The sequence below is a fragment of the Chlorocebus sabaeus genome, chromosome 16, assembly GCF_047675955.1.
Source record: "Chlorocebus sabaeus isolate Y175 chromosome 16, mChlSab1.0.hap1, whole genome shotgun sequence".
NCBI classification, from domain to species: domain Eukaryota; kingdom Metazoa; phylum Chordata; class Mammalia; order Primates; family Cercopithecidae; genus Chlorocebus; species Chlorocebus sabaeus.
The window spans coordinates 36,639,849-36,655,663 of NC_132919.1; the positions used below are offsets into that span (position 1 = coordinate 36,639,849).

The 15,815-nt window shown below is 37.2% G+C and overlaps 1 protein-coding gene across 2 annotated transcripts in view; it reads right to left on the reverse strand.

Moving 5' to 3' along the window:
• Positions 1-15,815, reverse strand: part of APPBP2 (amyloid beta precursor protein binding protein 2) — an 81,060-nt gene that overhangs the window by 26,000 nt on the left and 39,245 nt on the right. For both annotated transcript variants that reach the window (XM_008011202.3, XM_037993374.2), the window contains exon 4: positions 11,397-11,520. In XM_008011202.3, the coding sequence (XP_008009393.2) occupies positions 11,397-11,520 (124 nt within the window). The remainder of the gene's footprint in view (positions 1-11,396; positions 11,521-15,815) is intronic.

Sequence of the window (15,815 nt, forward strand, 5' to 3'; positions counted from 1 at the left end):
AGATATTGTAACAGTCCAGAAAAAAAAATTCCTTGAGAAAAAAAGGATTAGTATCTGAAACACAGATTTGATAGCCAAACAGCTGAAAGAAAAAAAAAAAATGAGAAATCCATAGGTTGAAATTTTAGAGAATAAAAAGAACAGTGCTTACTTCTCATTTCCACAATGCTAAGAATTTCCTTTCCAAAGACCTTCACTCTAAGTATTCTCCTGAAATAACAATCTGTGGAAATTATTTAGTAATTGGCACATGATGAGGTAACAAAATAAACACTGTATGCCAGAAAGGCACAGCTTGATATTTTCTCCAGTCCCTGCTGAATATCTATTTAAACAAAAGGGCAAATTAAACATATGGAGACTCTTTAAGGTTCTGTGTGTCCATCTGGGCTGACACTAAGCAGTATACTGAATTCAAGGAACTTGCGGTCCAACTCATTATGGTCTAATTTTATCCCAACATTCTGCCTAAGGAAAACGCAGGTTCTCAAAATGTGGCACTATCATGCAAACACAGTATTTTACTTTCACAATAACATAAAATCTTGTCTACCTGATCAACACCTATTGTCAAGAGCAACTACTGATTGTTCATTGTTTGAAATGAAAAATACACACATATGTAAGTCATTAGTTTACTAATATATTTACCATAAGACTGAACATGACTAGTTAGAGCCTCATCAGCCAGACATAACGAAAGTAAAATACACTAAAAGTGAAACTAAAGGAAAAGAATTTCTTTCCTTCTCATAAGTGTCTTTTTCTTACAACTAGTTTAAAATTTTGGCCGGGTGTGGTGGCTCACGCCTGTAACCCCAGCACTTTGGGAGGCCGAGGTGGGTGGATCACGATGTCAGGAGATTGAGACCATCCTGGCCAACACAGAGAAATCCCATCTCTACTAAAAATACAAAAAAAATTGCCGGGCGTGGTTGTGCGTGCCTGTAGATCCAGCTACTCAGGAGGCTGAGGCAGGAGAACTGCTTGAACCCAGGAGGCAGAGATTGCAGTGAGTTGAGATTGCACCACTGTACTCCAGACTGGCGAAAGAGCAAGACTCCATCTCAAAAAAATAAAAAATGGAAATAAATGATAGCTTGAAAGGGTAGAGCTGCATAATGAAAATAAAGACCAGTATGGGTTTAATAATTTTTTTTTACTATGGTGAAATATATATAAAACTTTGTGCCATATGAGCTATTTTAAAGTATACAATTCAGTGGTATTAATTATATTAACTGTATCATACAACCATCAATACTATTCACTTCCAAAACTTTTTCATCACCCCAAAGAAAAATTCTGTAAGCATTAAGCAATAGTTTCCCCTTCTGCCTTACCCCTAAGTCCCTAGTAAACTTTAATCTGCTTTCTGTCTCTATGAATTTGCCTATTCTACATATTTCATGTAAGTGGAACCATACAGTATTTGTCCTATTGTGTCTAACTTATTTCACTTAGGATAAAATTTTCAAGGTTCATCCATGTCGTAGCATGTACCAAAACTGGCTGAATCATTGTATGAGTATATATGTAAAAATGCCAAATTTTGTTTTTTTTTTTTTTTTTTGAGACGGAGTCTCGCTCTGTCGCCCAGGCTGGAGTGCAGTGGCCGGATCTCAGCTCACAGCAAGCTCCGCCTCCCGGGTTTACGCCATTCTCCTGCCTCAGCCTCCCGAGTAGCTGGGACTACAGGCGCCCGCCACCACGCCCGGCTAGTTTTTTGTATTTTTTAGTAGAGACGGGGTTTCACCGTGTTAGCCAGGATGGTCTCGATCTCCTGACCTCGTGATCCACCCGTCTCGGCCTCCCAAAGTGCTGGGATTACAGGCTTGAGCCACCGCGCCCGGCCAAAAATGCCAAATTTTATGTCTCTATTTATCTGTTGATGGATACTTGGACTGTTATCTTTTGACTTGTGAAAAATTCTGCTATAAACACTAGCACACAAATATCTTTGATTCCTTGCTTTCAATGCTTTTAGGCATATACCCTGGAGTGAAACTGCTGAGTCATATGGTAATTCTATGTTTAGCTTTTTGACAAACTGCCAAACTGTACTCCACAGCAGCTGCACCATTTTACATTCCCAGCAACAGTGCACAAAGTTTCCAATTTCGTTTTCTTTTTTTCAAATGCTTTCTCAGCAGAATCACTCGATTTCTTCTCATCCTTGCCAACACTTTTTTTTTTTTTAATTGTACCCATCTTGATAGGAATAAAGTGGTGGCTCATTATGTTTGATTTGCATTTCCCTAATATCAAATGACACTGAGTATCTTTTTATGTGCTTACTGGTCTTTTATGTATCTTCCTTGGGAAAATGTCTATTGAAGTCCTTTGCCCATTTTTTATTTTTATTTTTTATTTTATGAGACAGAGTCTCACTCTGTCACCCAGGCTGGAGAGCAGCGGCATGATCAAGCTCACTACAGTCATGATCTCTTGTGCTTAAGTGATCCTCCCACCTCAGCCTCCTAAGTAGCTGAGACTACAGGCTCGTGCCACCACAGCTGGTTGATTTTTTAAAAAATTATTTTAATAGAGACGAGGTCTTGCTATTTTGCTTAGGCAGGTCTCAAACTCCTGAGCTCAAGAAATCCTTCTGCCTCAGCCTCCCAAAATGTTGGGATTACAGATGTGAGCCACCATGCCCAGCCTACTCTTTATTTTAATTAATTAATTAATTAATTAATAATTACAGGTGGTAGGCACCTGTAATCCCACCTACTTGGGAGGCTGAGGCAGGAGAATCGGTTGAACCTGGGAAGCGGAAGTTGCAGTGAGCCGGTATCATGCCACTGCACTCCAGCCTGGGCAAAAGAGTAAGACTCTGTCTCATAAAATAAAGCAAATACATGTAAATGAAAATAAAAATAAAAATTAATTCATTAATTAGTTTTTTAACAGAGTTTCACTCTTGTTATATTTTTTAGTAGAGACAGAGTTTTACCATGTTGGCCAGACTGGTCTCGAACTCCTGACCTCAGATGATCTGTCTGCCTCGAACTCCCAAACTGTTGGGATTACAGGTGTAAGCCACGGGGCCCAGCCTCATTTTTAAATTGTGTTGTTTGTAGTTGTAGTTCTTGATATATTCTGGATACTAGAACCCTAATTAACACATGATTTGCAAATATTTTCTCCCATTCCATAGATTGTCTTTTTATTTTCTTGATGTTTTTTGATGTACAAAAGTTTTTTATTTTGATTAAGTCCAACAAATCTATAGTTTTACTTCTTCCTTTCCAGTACCGATGCTTTTTATTTTTCTTGTCAAATTTCTTCTGCTAAAGTTTCCAGTACAATGTTGAAAACCACTAGTGAAAGCAGGCATCTATGTCTTGTTCCTGATCCTATGGGGGAATCTTCTAGTCTTTCACTATAGAGTATGATGTTAATTGTGAGTTTTTCATAAATACTCTTTATCATATTGAGGAAGTTCCTTTCTATTCCTAGCTTTGTGAATTTTTTTTTTTAAATCATGAAAAGGTGTTAGATTTTGCTAAACGACTTTTCTGTGTCAACTGAGATAAACTTTTTTTTTTTTTTTCCCTTCACCTTATTAACATGGTGTATCACACTGATGTTCTTATGTTGAACCACCCTTGCATTCCTGGGATAAATCTCACTTGGTCATAGCGTAAAATCCTTTTAATATTCTATTAGATTTGCTAGTATTTTGTTGATGATTTTTTCATCTATATTCATAAGAGATACTTGTCTGAAATTGTCTCTTTTGTGATGTCACATTTTTGGTCTTTGGTATCAGGTAACGTTAGCCTTTTAAAATTAGTTAGGGACTGGGCACAGTGGCTCACGCCTGTAATCCTAGCACTTTGGGAGGCCAAGGTGGGCAGGTCACCTGAGGTCAGGAGTTTGAGACCAGCCTGGTCAACATCGAAACCCCATCTCTACTAAAAATATAAAAATTAGCCAGGTGTGGTGGTGGGCACCTGTAATCCCAGCTACTTGGGAGGCTGAGGCAGGAGAATCGCTTGAACCTGGGAGGCAGAAGTTGCAGTGAGCCGAGATCATGCCACTGCACTCCAGTCTGGGCAAAAGAGTAAGACTCTGTCTCATAAAATAAAGCAAATACATGTAAATGAAAATAAAAATAAAAATAAAAACAAAACAAAATGAGTTAGGAAGTGTTGCTTCCTCTGCAATTTCCTGGAAGAGTTTGAGAAGAACTAGTGCTAATTCTTTAAATGTTTGATAGAATTCACTAGTGAAGTCTTCGGTCCTGGACTTTGTTGGAAGGTTTTTGATTATGGATTTAATTTCTTTACTTGTTATAGGTCTCGTAGGATTTTCTATTTCCTCTTAGAGCATTTAGGTAATTTGTCCATTTCCAAAAAATTTGTCCATTTTATTTATGTTATCTAATTTGCTGGTGTTCAACTGTTCATAGGATTCTCCTTAAATCCTTTTTATTTGTGGAAGGTTGGTAGTAATGTTCCAAGTCCCATTTCTGATTTTAGTTATTTGAGTCTTCCTTTTCTCTTTGTTAGTCTGGTATGGTTTTAATTTCAAGTCAGGGAGGACATCAGTGTGAGAGTGTTTCTTCTGCTAGAGAATGTGGAATCTGCATGTGATACCTCAAAACAATGGCAGCAATCTTATAAGCACTGGAGAGCTAGCCAAAGAAATGACTGGTACACAAAGAATTAGCAGACAGATTGAAAGAACCTAGTTCCTTAATAACTTCTATATATTCATAATTACCCTACCCTGGAGGCACTCAACATTGTACTGATTATCTTTTTATCTTTTTTGTATTTTTAAGGTGCACTGCTTATGTAGGTGGCTCCTATCTTATTTGCTACACATAGGTTTATGACCTTTTTGTGAATTATACATTCTATTATCAATATCCCTTCTGTATCAACTAATGACTTTTATCCTGAATTCTTCCTTATTGTTAGTATTATTGTTTTGGGGTTTTTTCTTTTTATGATATAGCACTAGCTTTTATTTTTTAACCCTCTTGGTAACCACCATCTTTAGGTAGGATAATTGAACCCATTCACATGTATTGTGATGATAATTGTATTTGGTCTAACCTTTTCATCTTATTTTTCATTTATCATAATCAGTTATGTCCTCTATTCTCTTTGCTTATATCTAGCTTGGTCAAGTTTCAAATCATTCTCACCCATATTCGCACCATCCTAGTTTGGAAGTTCTATCACACTTTTCTATTAATCAAGGCATTAAATACCCATCTCTAGCACTGATAATGTTTAAACATTAAATAATGATGCCCTTTCCTACTCTACCCACTAAGATGAGAACTTTGTAACACTTTAACTCCTCCATTCTCCCAAATGTGTATTTTAAAAATAGGCTATATGTCTATTAAAAGACCTGAATGTAAGATGAACTTCCATTTTCCATCTAAAAATATTTTTGCCAACTCATATATATCAAGTTTTGGGGATATATGTGATAACATTAAAACACTTATAATTTTTATTTAAGGCCAAGTGTGGTGGTAATGCCTGTAAGCCCAGTGCTTTGGGAGGCCAAGGCAGAAGGATCACTTGAGCCCAGGAGTTTGAGACCAGCCTGAGCAACATACTGAGGTCCCTTTTCTATTAAAAACAAAAAGAATAAAAATTTATAACATTTAAATCTTTCCTTATACCTACATATTTAAAATCTAAATTAAATTTTCAAAAATCACTTTTCCTCCTCACAATTTACAAAACTTTATCCAAATTATTCACATGTACCTTCAACATTTAACTTCATCATCACCATAGTTATTTCTGGAGTCATCTGACAAGTTTTTATTTTATCTGCTAAATAAATCCTTCTTTGGAATGACAGCTTTTTAGAGTAAAACATTTTCATTTGTTTGAAAACCAGTACTTCTGAATCTCTGTATGATGTCACCAGAAATTTAATCCAAAGCTACCAGTAACCATTTGCAAAGCGTTAGGACTGCTGGGCTTTTCAATTTCTCCTATAGCAAGTAGACATCCATGATCTCCACAACTGAACTACTCCATCACTTTTCAAAGTAATCTTTAAAAAGCCAGTTAATAAAATTATCCAACTCTTACAACTATAAGGTCATGACCTCCAGAATATTCTAAATATGCTAAATTTCATTACCTTTTTTTTTTTTTTTTTTTTGAGACAAAGTTTTGCTCTCGTCACCCAGGCTGGAGTGTAATGGTGCAATCTCAGCTCACTGCAACCTCCACCTCCCAGGTTCAAGCAATTCTCCTTCCTCAGCCTCCCGAAGTAGCTGGGATCACAGGCGCCCACCAGCACGCCCAGCTAATTTTTTTGTATTTTTAATAGAGACAGGGTTTCACCATGTTGGCCAGGTTGGTCTAGAACTCCTGACCTTAGGTGATCCACCGCCCCAGCCTATCAAAGTGCTGGGATTACAGGCATTGAGCCACCACACCCAGCCTCATTACTTCTTTAGAAAGAAAATTTCGCTAGGTGGTCTCTATAAAGCTTCCTGACATTTGCACTAACTGAAGTTTCAGGTTAACATTTCTTTCCTAAGAACTACTTTCTTGTTCAAAATACAGGTTGAGTATCCTTATTTGAAATGTTTGGGACCAATCATGTTTCAGATTTCAAATTTCTGGATTAGGGACACTAAACCTGTAATAGGTTTGACATGGTAAATTTTTGTCTTTTGTTATTTCTAAAATTTCCTTTTCATCTCTGGTTTGAAAAGCATCCTTATTAGGCCTATTACAAATTCTCAATTTGTTCTTCATTCTCTTCCTACTCCATCTACATGTGAGATATATATTACAATATTCATTACCTACCACTCTTTTTATATCATCTTCCCCTACCTTGGGATTTGTTATTATAAGAACTTAAATAAAAGTTTAAAAATTTTATTTTAAAATAAAATAGAAGCCCGGTGCAGTGGCTGACGCCTGTAATCCCAACACTTTGGGGGGCCAGAGCGGGTGGATCACGAGCTCGGGAGATCAAGACGATCCAGGCTAACATGGTGAAACCCCGTCTCTACTAAAAACACAAAAAAATTAGCTGGGCGTGGTGGTGGGTGCCTGTAGTCTCAGCTACTCAGGAGGCTGAGGTAGGAGAATGGCGTGAACCCAGGAAGCGGAGCTTGCAGTGAGCCGAGATCGCGCCATCGCATAGAACTCCAGCCTGGGTGACAGAGCAAGACTCCGTCTCAAAAAATAAAAATATTAAAAAAAAAAAAAAGACTCAGTCATAACATAACATAACATAACATGTCTCATTATATTGCCCAGGCAGGTCTCAAACTCCTGGGCTCAAACGATCCTCTTGCCTTGGCCTCCCAAAGTGCTGGGATTACAGGCGTAAGGTACTATGCCTGGCTGGAACTTATATTTGGTTAGAGAAGTTCTTCGATTATTTCCTTCAGATAAGGTAAATGGAAACATACTGGGTCTTCATTTATTTGAAAATTATTTTTTTTGCCCTTTGAACTGGTGAGGTACAGTATCTTCTCTCGGTAACTAAGATACTGCTGCTTTCTTCTAGCTTCTAATTTCTATTTATCTTCGGCTTTCAGGAAATGCAACTGCCCAGGGTTCTCTTTCAATCCACATTCAACCCCCCTTTTTTTTTTTTGAGACAGAGTCTTGCTCTATCGCCCAGGCTGGAGTGTAGTGGCGCGATCTTGGTTCACTGCAAGCTCCACCCTCCCGGGTTCACGCCACTCTCCTGCCTCAGCCTCCTGAGTAGCTGGGAATACAGGTGCCCACCACCACGCCCAGCTAATGTTTTGTACTTTTTAGTAGAGACGGGGTTTCACCAAGTTAGCCAGGATGGTCTCGATCTCCTGATCTCGTGATCCACCCGCCTCGGCCTCCCAAAGTGCTGGGATTACAGGCGTGAGCCACCATGCCTGGTCACATTCAACTCTTTACAAACATATGCATGCACACACACACACACACATACATACACTCCCCAACCCCACCCCATTGTTGAGTAGTTCAAGAAGTTCTTTTTATCATTTAAAAAAAAAAAACCACTAAAGGAATACATGTCAATTGTTTAAAAACATAATAAACAGTAGAAAAGGATTTAAAATAAAAAGTAAGTTTGTTCTGCCCAACTCTCACAAGCCCAAAGGCAATCTCTGTTCCCTTATCTGGAGGTTCTAGAAAATTCTTGACCTTAAACAAACCATGCTCACATGGACTGATTAGCTACAAAGAAAAAATTGAAAAGCGGGTTGCAGGTGTGATTTTAAGTTTGTCATCCCCCAAAAACAAACCAATTCAGCAACTGTGGTTATTTCTGAGCAGCAGGGTTATAGACAACAATTTTCTTCCTCATAGCTTTCTGGATATGTTTGGCCACAGACACGTATAAGCAAGAAAAACAAAGCCATTAAATAGAAAATGAATAAATGGAAATAGGCAGAGTCTCCAAAGAATACAAAAGGACTGAAAAATGGTACCAGTTTTAACTACTTTCTATCAAGAAAGGCTAGGAAGGTTCTCTGACCTTTGTTGTATAATGTTTTGCCACTAGCCCCATATTAGAAATTGGTTTTGTGACATTAAATTGAAAAACGTACTCTTATTCTTGCCTCAGGCTCAAAGCCCCTGGGATTGGCCAAAGGATTTGATTCGTATCTGTTCTGCAAAACACTTCTTTTCCAATTCAATTAAACACGTGGTCAATTAATACCTCAAATTTCTCTCTGCCTTAAAAAAAGACTAAGCCATAAAATTTTAATCATCTTTTCAAATGATACTAAGTAGATGAAAAAAAGTACTTATTATAAATAAATTATATTAAATACACTTGTAATGACCAAGAATTTGGCAAGGTTAGTTGAATAGAGGCAAATTTTATTTTGAAATTTCAAATTCATAAAGACTAATGTCTTGGTATACAGGCAGTGAGTTGGCATTATAAATGGCTTTGTTCCTTGGTCTAGACAATATTCTAGTTTCACATGTGTTTGCTAAAAAGACAGCTAGTTCTGAATTGTTAATTAACTATTGTTTTTATTTATTTTAAATATTTGTTATAGAAATGGGATCTTGCTGGTCTCCAATTCCTAAGTTTAAGCAATCCTCAAATCTTGGCCTCCCAAAGTGCTGGGATTACATGCGTGAGCCACTGCACCCAGACAGTTATCTACCCAATATTCCTCATGTTTTCTTCCTTAATGTAGACCCATGAGTTAATTCATGCACAATTGAAAATGTTTTGCTCCTCAGACTGTATTACACAGATTAGAAGTTGTGCAGAATGTATCCCAGTTTCCAGTTTAAAAGAAAGGTAATCTAAGAGATAGAGTTAGACTTCTGGGAAAGCAATTATTTTCTGATTTAAAAAAGAAGAGTCAGCTGTCATGCACTTTTTGCCCTCCCTTCTTCTCACTGCCTATTAACACTTGCAACCATAATGATGTGAGCTACTTGCTAAAGATGACATACTAGGAAGGAGAGAAGGAAACTGACTTGTCTTGTGAGAAAACTAAACTTTTTGATAAGGCTAAAGTCAAATTTATACAAGAATTTTAAAATCAGAAGAAACACAGGTATTTGGGTGAAATAAATCTGAATATGTGAATAAAAAAATAAAGCACATACAAAAAAGAAAGTGCTTTATCTTTTGGTCAAGATTGCTATAGTGAATAATCTATGATAAAATCATACAAAATCCCCTTTCTGTTCCAAATTAACCAGTTTATGTACACAGAAATATATCACTAACCCCTCAAATCCCATATGGGATAGTCTAGTCTCCTATTCCTAAAAATATAAAATAGGCAGAAAAGGGGGAAAAAATGAGTGATTATTTTTATGAGTACTATAAATTATAGGGCTAAATACTAATTCTTTTACAGTTTCTGCACACAAAGATTCCTATAATTTATCATACACTTCTAAAGTATATGTGGGAAATTATCACCTTCTAAAATATAATTTATAATTAAGTTTCCATATTACAAAATTAACTTCAGGATTTGAATGTCTGTCTGACATAGATAAGCCTTTTATAAAAAAGGGCAATGACAGCCTCAAAAGACTGAACTGGCCAAAAAAAAAGAAAGAGAGAGAGTTTTACTCAATTTTAGCTTAAATCAACAATAATCTAGCTTGGGTGTGGTGACTCATGCCTGTAATCCCAGCACTTTGGGAGGCCCAGGCAAGAGGATTGCTTGAGCCCAGGAGTTGGAGACCGGACTGGGCAACACAGCGAAACACCATTTCTAATAAAAATAAATAAAATAAAAAATGTATTTAAAAAAACCCCAAAACAAAAATACAATGGTTTTATAGGAGAATATTCTAGTTTTGAAGGGATTCAGATTCAATTAACTCATCTAAAAAATACCTAGGAAATATGTACCTTAATTCCATAAAAATAGAAGACTGTAAATTCAATAAATTGATTGGACTTAGTTAACTTAGGATAAAGAATTTCTGCTGTTTAATTTTTTGACTTTAATTTTTAGTTTTATATAAAAAATTCTTTTTAAGAAATGCCAAATCAAATTGGGAGACAAAGAGAAAACCTGTATGAAAGTAAAGGTAGATGTAACATGTGCATAAAAAAAATAAGGACAATAAAGCAGAGTTACTTCTAGATTTGCTTGACTTTAAGGACATCTGTAAAAAGGTAATAAATGTATCCTCAAAGAAAAGTTACTCATAAGTAAAGCACTAATCTTGTTATGCACAATTATGGAAACGTAAACAAAGCACGGGGTACAAAAGTAACACTCAAGAAAAAGTACATTTTTGGAGTTTCCTAGCATCCAGTATCTACCACAGTTCCTAGTACATAAGTATTCAATAAATACTTGTTGAATGAACAAACAAACAAGTTCTATGATAAAGCAAAAACATACATAAGAAACACATTCTGGGCCGGGCACAGTAGCTCCTGCCTGTAATCCCAGTACTTTGGGAGGCCAAGGCAGGTGGATCACCTGAGGTTAGGAGTTCAAGACCAGCCTGACCAATGTGGCAAAACCCCATCTCTACTAAAAATAAAAAAAATTAGCCAGGCATTGTGGCGCATGCCTGTAATCTCAGCTACTTGGGAGGCTGAGACAGGAGAATCACTTGAACCCAGGACGTGGAGGTTGCAGTGAGTCAAGATTGCACTACTGCAGTCCAGCCTAGGTAACAGAGCGAGACTCCATTTCAAAAATAAAAATAAAAAAAGAAACACATTCTGGTTCATAACACTCAAATCTAACCTAACTGTCTATAGCAGATTAACTATATTTTAGAGATGAGAGGATGCCAGACTAGTGAAACTATGACATATAAATATCATCTCAGAGATTTACTCAAATGTTGGCATATACTTATAAGAGCTAAAACTATAAAAACCACTAAATACCATTATAGCACATAATTACAGAATATGTTCCAACTTACCTCACACAACATTCTACTGCACGAAACCAATGAAGCATCTCATCGTGTAGAGTACACAACTGAAGGCAGGACAGAAAAACTTTCTCAGCATCACTATACCAGCCTGCATCTGAAAGAAAGCCACCTAAAAAAATAAGAAACACCAACTTTAGATAACTTAATAGCCTGAAAGCTAAAATGACATGCTGACAGTGAATATCATCTAAATTAAAAAAAAAAAACCATGATATTAAAAGTCTTGTGTTTAGCATAAAATACAGGTATGAATTGTGAGATTTTTATAAAAAGGTTTTGAACTGGGGAAGGAGGATTAAGGCTAAGACCTTGAATAAGGAATCAAAAGTTTCAACCTTGTAAGAATACTCCATGGCCTAAGAGTTGTTATTTTCCAGCTAATGAGCTAACTAAATTATTTTGCTATTTTCATCTTGGAGAGTACACATAACTTTAGCATCTCCCAATACACAATCTCAAAGATAAATCTGCATATACTTAATCTTAGTATAGCAGCACATAACGGAGGATACACAGATTATAAAAAGACCATGATGCTTAATTGATTATCTCATTTTTTTTTAAACAAGAAATTACTGTCCTGGACAATGTTTCCTCAACATATTATCTTTTTGAGGATTCTGACCCCTAAAAATGACTAACATTTAATACACTGTTACTACACCATGTAAAACACTTCTTTTTGTGGTAACTACTTCAACTCACTAACTTTCACAACACAACTTCAACTTAAATGCAGTAACTGCCCCAAAGTAACAGATGAAAAAACTTGAGTCACAGGAAAACCAAAGCTTATAATCTAGTAATAGTGAAAAGATTTGGATGCACACAATGTGACTTCAGAGGCTAAGTCTGTAGTCCCTATACTGCAATAGTTATTAAGGAATAATTTCTTAGTGCTATTCAGGATGTTACAATAACCAGAAAACACAAAGTAACATACCATCATGGTATATTCTAAAATACAATTTTTGGACATTAAAAAATATCTGAAATTATCTGAGACCTGCCTGGGCAAAATGGCAAAACCCTGTCTCTACAAAAGAAACAAAAGTAAGCCAGGTGTGGTGGCAAGTGCCTGTAGTCCCAGCTAGTCAGGAGGCTGGGGTGGGAGAATGGCTTGAACCTGGGAGGCAGAGACTGCAGTGAGCGGAGATCGCACCACTGCCCTCCAGCCTGGGCAACAGAGTCAGACCTTGTCTCAAACAACAACAACAAAAACACTCTGAAATTAGAGTACGTCATAAAATGAAAGGTATATTACAATAATTGGCTCCATTTTTTTTCTTGGCACACAAAAAATATGGTGTCTTAATAGTTTTAACGTCTGAGTCAACAAAATATTATATTTTGCACAGACTCATGTTTTATATTTAATTAAAGCTACATGTAATTAAGCAATTTTTTAATTAGCTGGAGAGAACTGTGCTTTAGATCTTTCTAGGTTCCTCACCAAGTTGAGCAGAATAATGAGGTTATTATTCATATTCCTACTAAGTAATATTCTACTTATCATCCCAACATACTGTGTATTGTGCTGGTTATTAGAATATTGTCTCTCAGCTTCAAATCCACACTACTAGAGTCTGTTTGAGGATGCTGAACAAGGACTCTGCAAACCACATTTCTCTTTTGCTAGCTAGCTCCCTGTTTGGCTCAGCCCATAGGAGGCACTAGAGAAAAGGGCTGCAAGACTGGAAGAGCAAAGGACACTCTCCTTCCTGTATCTGTTAGTGAGGTTCCTGTTGACAAAAACACCCCAGGGTTTGCTTCTTTACTTTGGTGGTGGTAGTTCATTCCATTAAATAATAGTCAATACCATTTGCAGTTTTCCAATGCTTGCAAAACCAGTTTTACAGCACTCCATCAAACACCAGCAATAGACATCCAGGTTGCCCCTCCTAGAGGTCTAGATCCTAGACCCAACGGCCCTCTTTTCAGACCTCTAAGGCACTAGTAACAGTCTAGCAGCATCCTAGCTCCATGGGGCAAACCCCTCCAACTATATAATTATAATTAAAAATTATAATTTTTAATAATTCCAATCTCTTCCTTGGTTCCCCAAGCCATAGGTATGGCAGCCAATTCTCACAGCTGCTTTGTCCATAATAACCAACTGTTCCCTTTTTGCCTTTTTAGTTCTCTAATATCTGGTTAAAAATGATCTGTACTAGGCCAGATACAGTGGCTCATGCCTGTAATTCCAGCACTTTTGGAGGCCAAGGTGGAAGGAGCCCTTGAGGCCAAGAGTTCAAGACTACCTTGGGTAACACAGTGAGACCCTGTCTCCTAAATAAATACTATTTTTTTATCTTGATAATTGATTTTATAGCCTAGTGAAATGAACTATTCACATATAACATCTATTTCATCCACATGTTGTTGAGAAGGAAAACATTTATACAATGTACTTAATTTCATTTGGTTCTTAGTTTGAAAATCCCTAAAAATTTAGGTTTATTCTAGAGCATAAAATCAAAACTTGTAATATTGACCCTAGAATTTACCTAAACTCAAGGAAAATACTACAAGAGAGCTGGGTTTCAGCTAAATCAAATCCAGAACTAAATTTATTTTCTGTTCAAAACGAATGAGATCCTTATTTGTTTTCAAAAGGAGTTATGAGAAGAAGACAACAGCACAATTGTGGCAGCTGTCACAGTTTCTTACAATGACCATTTGTGCTTGAAAATGAAGTGGACATTTGCTATAATTAGAAGAAGTATCAGTCCAGTAACCGCAGGATAGGTTACTATTTCTTTTTTTTAGGGACAGAGGTTTGCTCTTGTTGCCCAGGCTGGAGTGCAATGGTATGATCAAGGCTCACTGCAACCTCCGCCTCCTGGGTTCAAGCGATTCTCCTACCTCAGTCTCCTGAGTAGCTGAGATTACAGGCATGCGCTACCACGCCTGGCTAATTTTGTATTTTTAGTGGAGACAGGGTTTCTCCATGTTGGTCAGGCTGGTCTCAAACTCCTGACCTCAGATGATCCGTCCGTCTCAGCCTCCCAAAGTCTGGGATTACAGGTGTGAGCCACCACGCCTGGCCAGGTTACTATTTCGATTAAAAACTTAATTTTAAGAAATGTGTTCCTTGACTATAAGCATCAAATTAAACACTTGTAAACAAGAAATAAATAAATTCAAACCATTTAAAAACATATGCCTGCTAAAAAATGTTTAGTTTTCCCTTTGAATAGCCTCATCACAATAAAGATGTGGCCTGTCAGAAAAGATCTTGGTCAGGGTGATAGTCCTACTTAAGAATGCAGTCCTTTCTAAAAAACAATTTTTTAATTTTACTTTTTAGGATTAAAAAAAAGTTTTTTTTATTATACTCTAAGTTCTATGGTATATGTGCACAACATGCAGGTTACACGTGCCAGGTTGGTTTGCTGCACCCATTAACTCATCATTTATGTTAGGCATTTCTCCTAATGCTATCCCTCCCCTATCCCCCTACCCCATGACAGGCCCTGGTGTGTGATATTCCCTGCCCTGTGTCCAAGTGTTCTCATTGTTCAATTCTCACCTATGAGTGAGAACACATGGTGTTTGGTTTTCTGTCCTTGCAATAGTTTGCTCAGAATGATAGTTTCCAGTTTCATCCATGTCCCTACAAAGGACATGAACTCATCCTTTTTTATGGCTGCATAGTATTCCGTGGTGTGCATGTGCCACATTTTCTTAATCCAGTCTATCATTGATGGACATCTGGGTTGGTTCCATGTACTTGCTATCGTGAATAGTGCCGCAATAAACATACGTGTGCATGTCTTTATAGCAGCATGATTTATAATCCTTTGGGTATACACCCAGTAATGGGATTGCTGGGTCAAATGCTATTTCTAGTTCTAGATCCTTGAGGAATCGCCACACTGTCTTCCACAATGGTTGAACCAGTTTACACTCCCACCAACAGTGTAAAAACGTTCCTATTTCTCCACATCCTCTTCAGCATCTGTTGTTTCCTGACATTTTAATGATCGCCATTCTAACTGGTGTGAGACGGTATCTCATTGTGGTTTTGATTTGCATTTCTCTGATCACCAGTGATGATGAGCATTTTTCGTGTGTCTGTTGGCTGCATAAATGTCTTCTTTTGAGAAGTGTCTGTTCATATCCTTCACCCACTTTTTGATGGGGTTGATTTTTTTCTTGTAAACTTGTTTAAGTTCTTTGTAGATTCTAGATATTAGCCCTTTGTCAGATGGGTAGATGGCAAAAATTTTCTCCCATTCTTTAGGTTGCCTGTTCACTTTGATGGTAGTTTATTTTGCTGTGCAGAAGCTCTTTAGTTTAATTAGATCCCATTTGTCAATTCTGGCTTCTGCTGCCATTACTTTTGGTGTTTTAGTCATGAAGTCCTTGCCCATGCCTATGTCCTGAATGGTAATGCCTAGG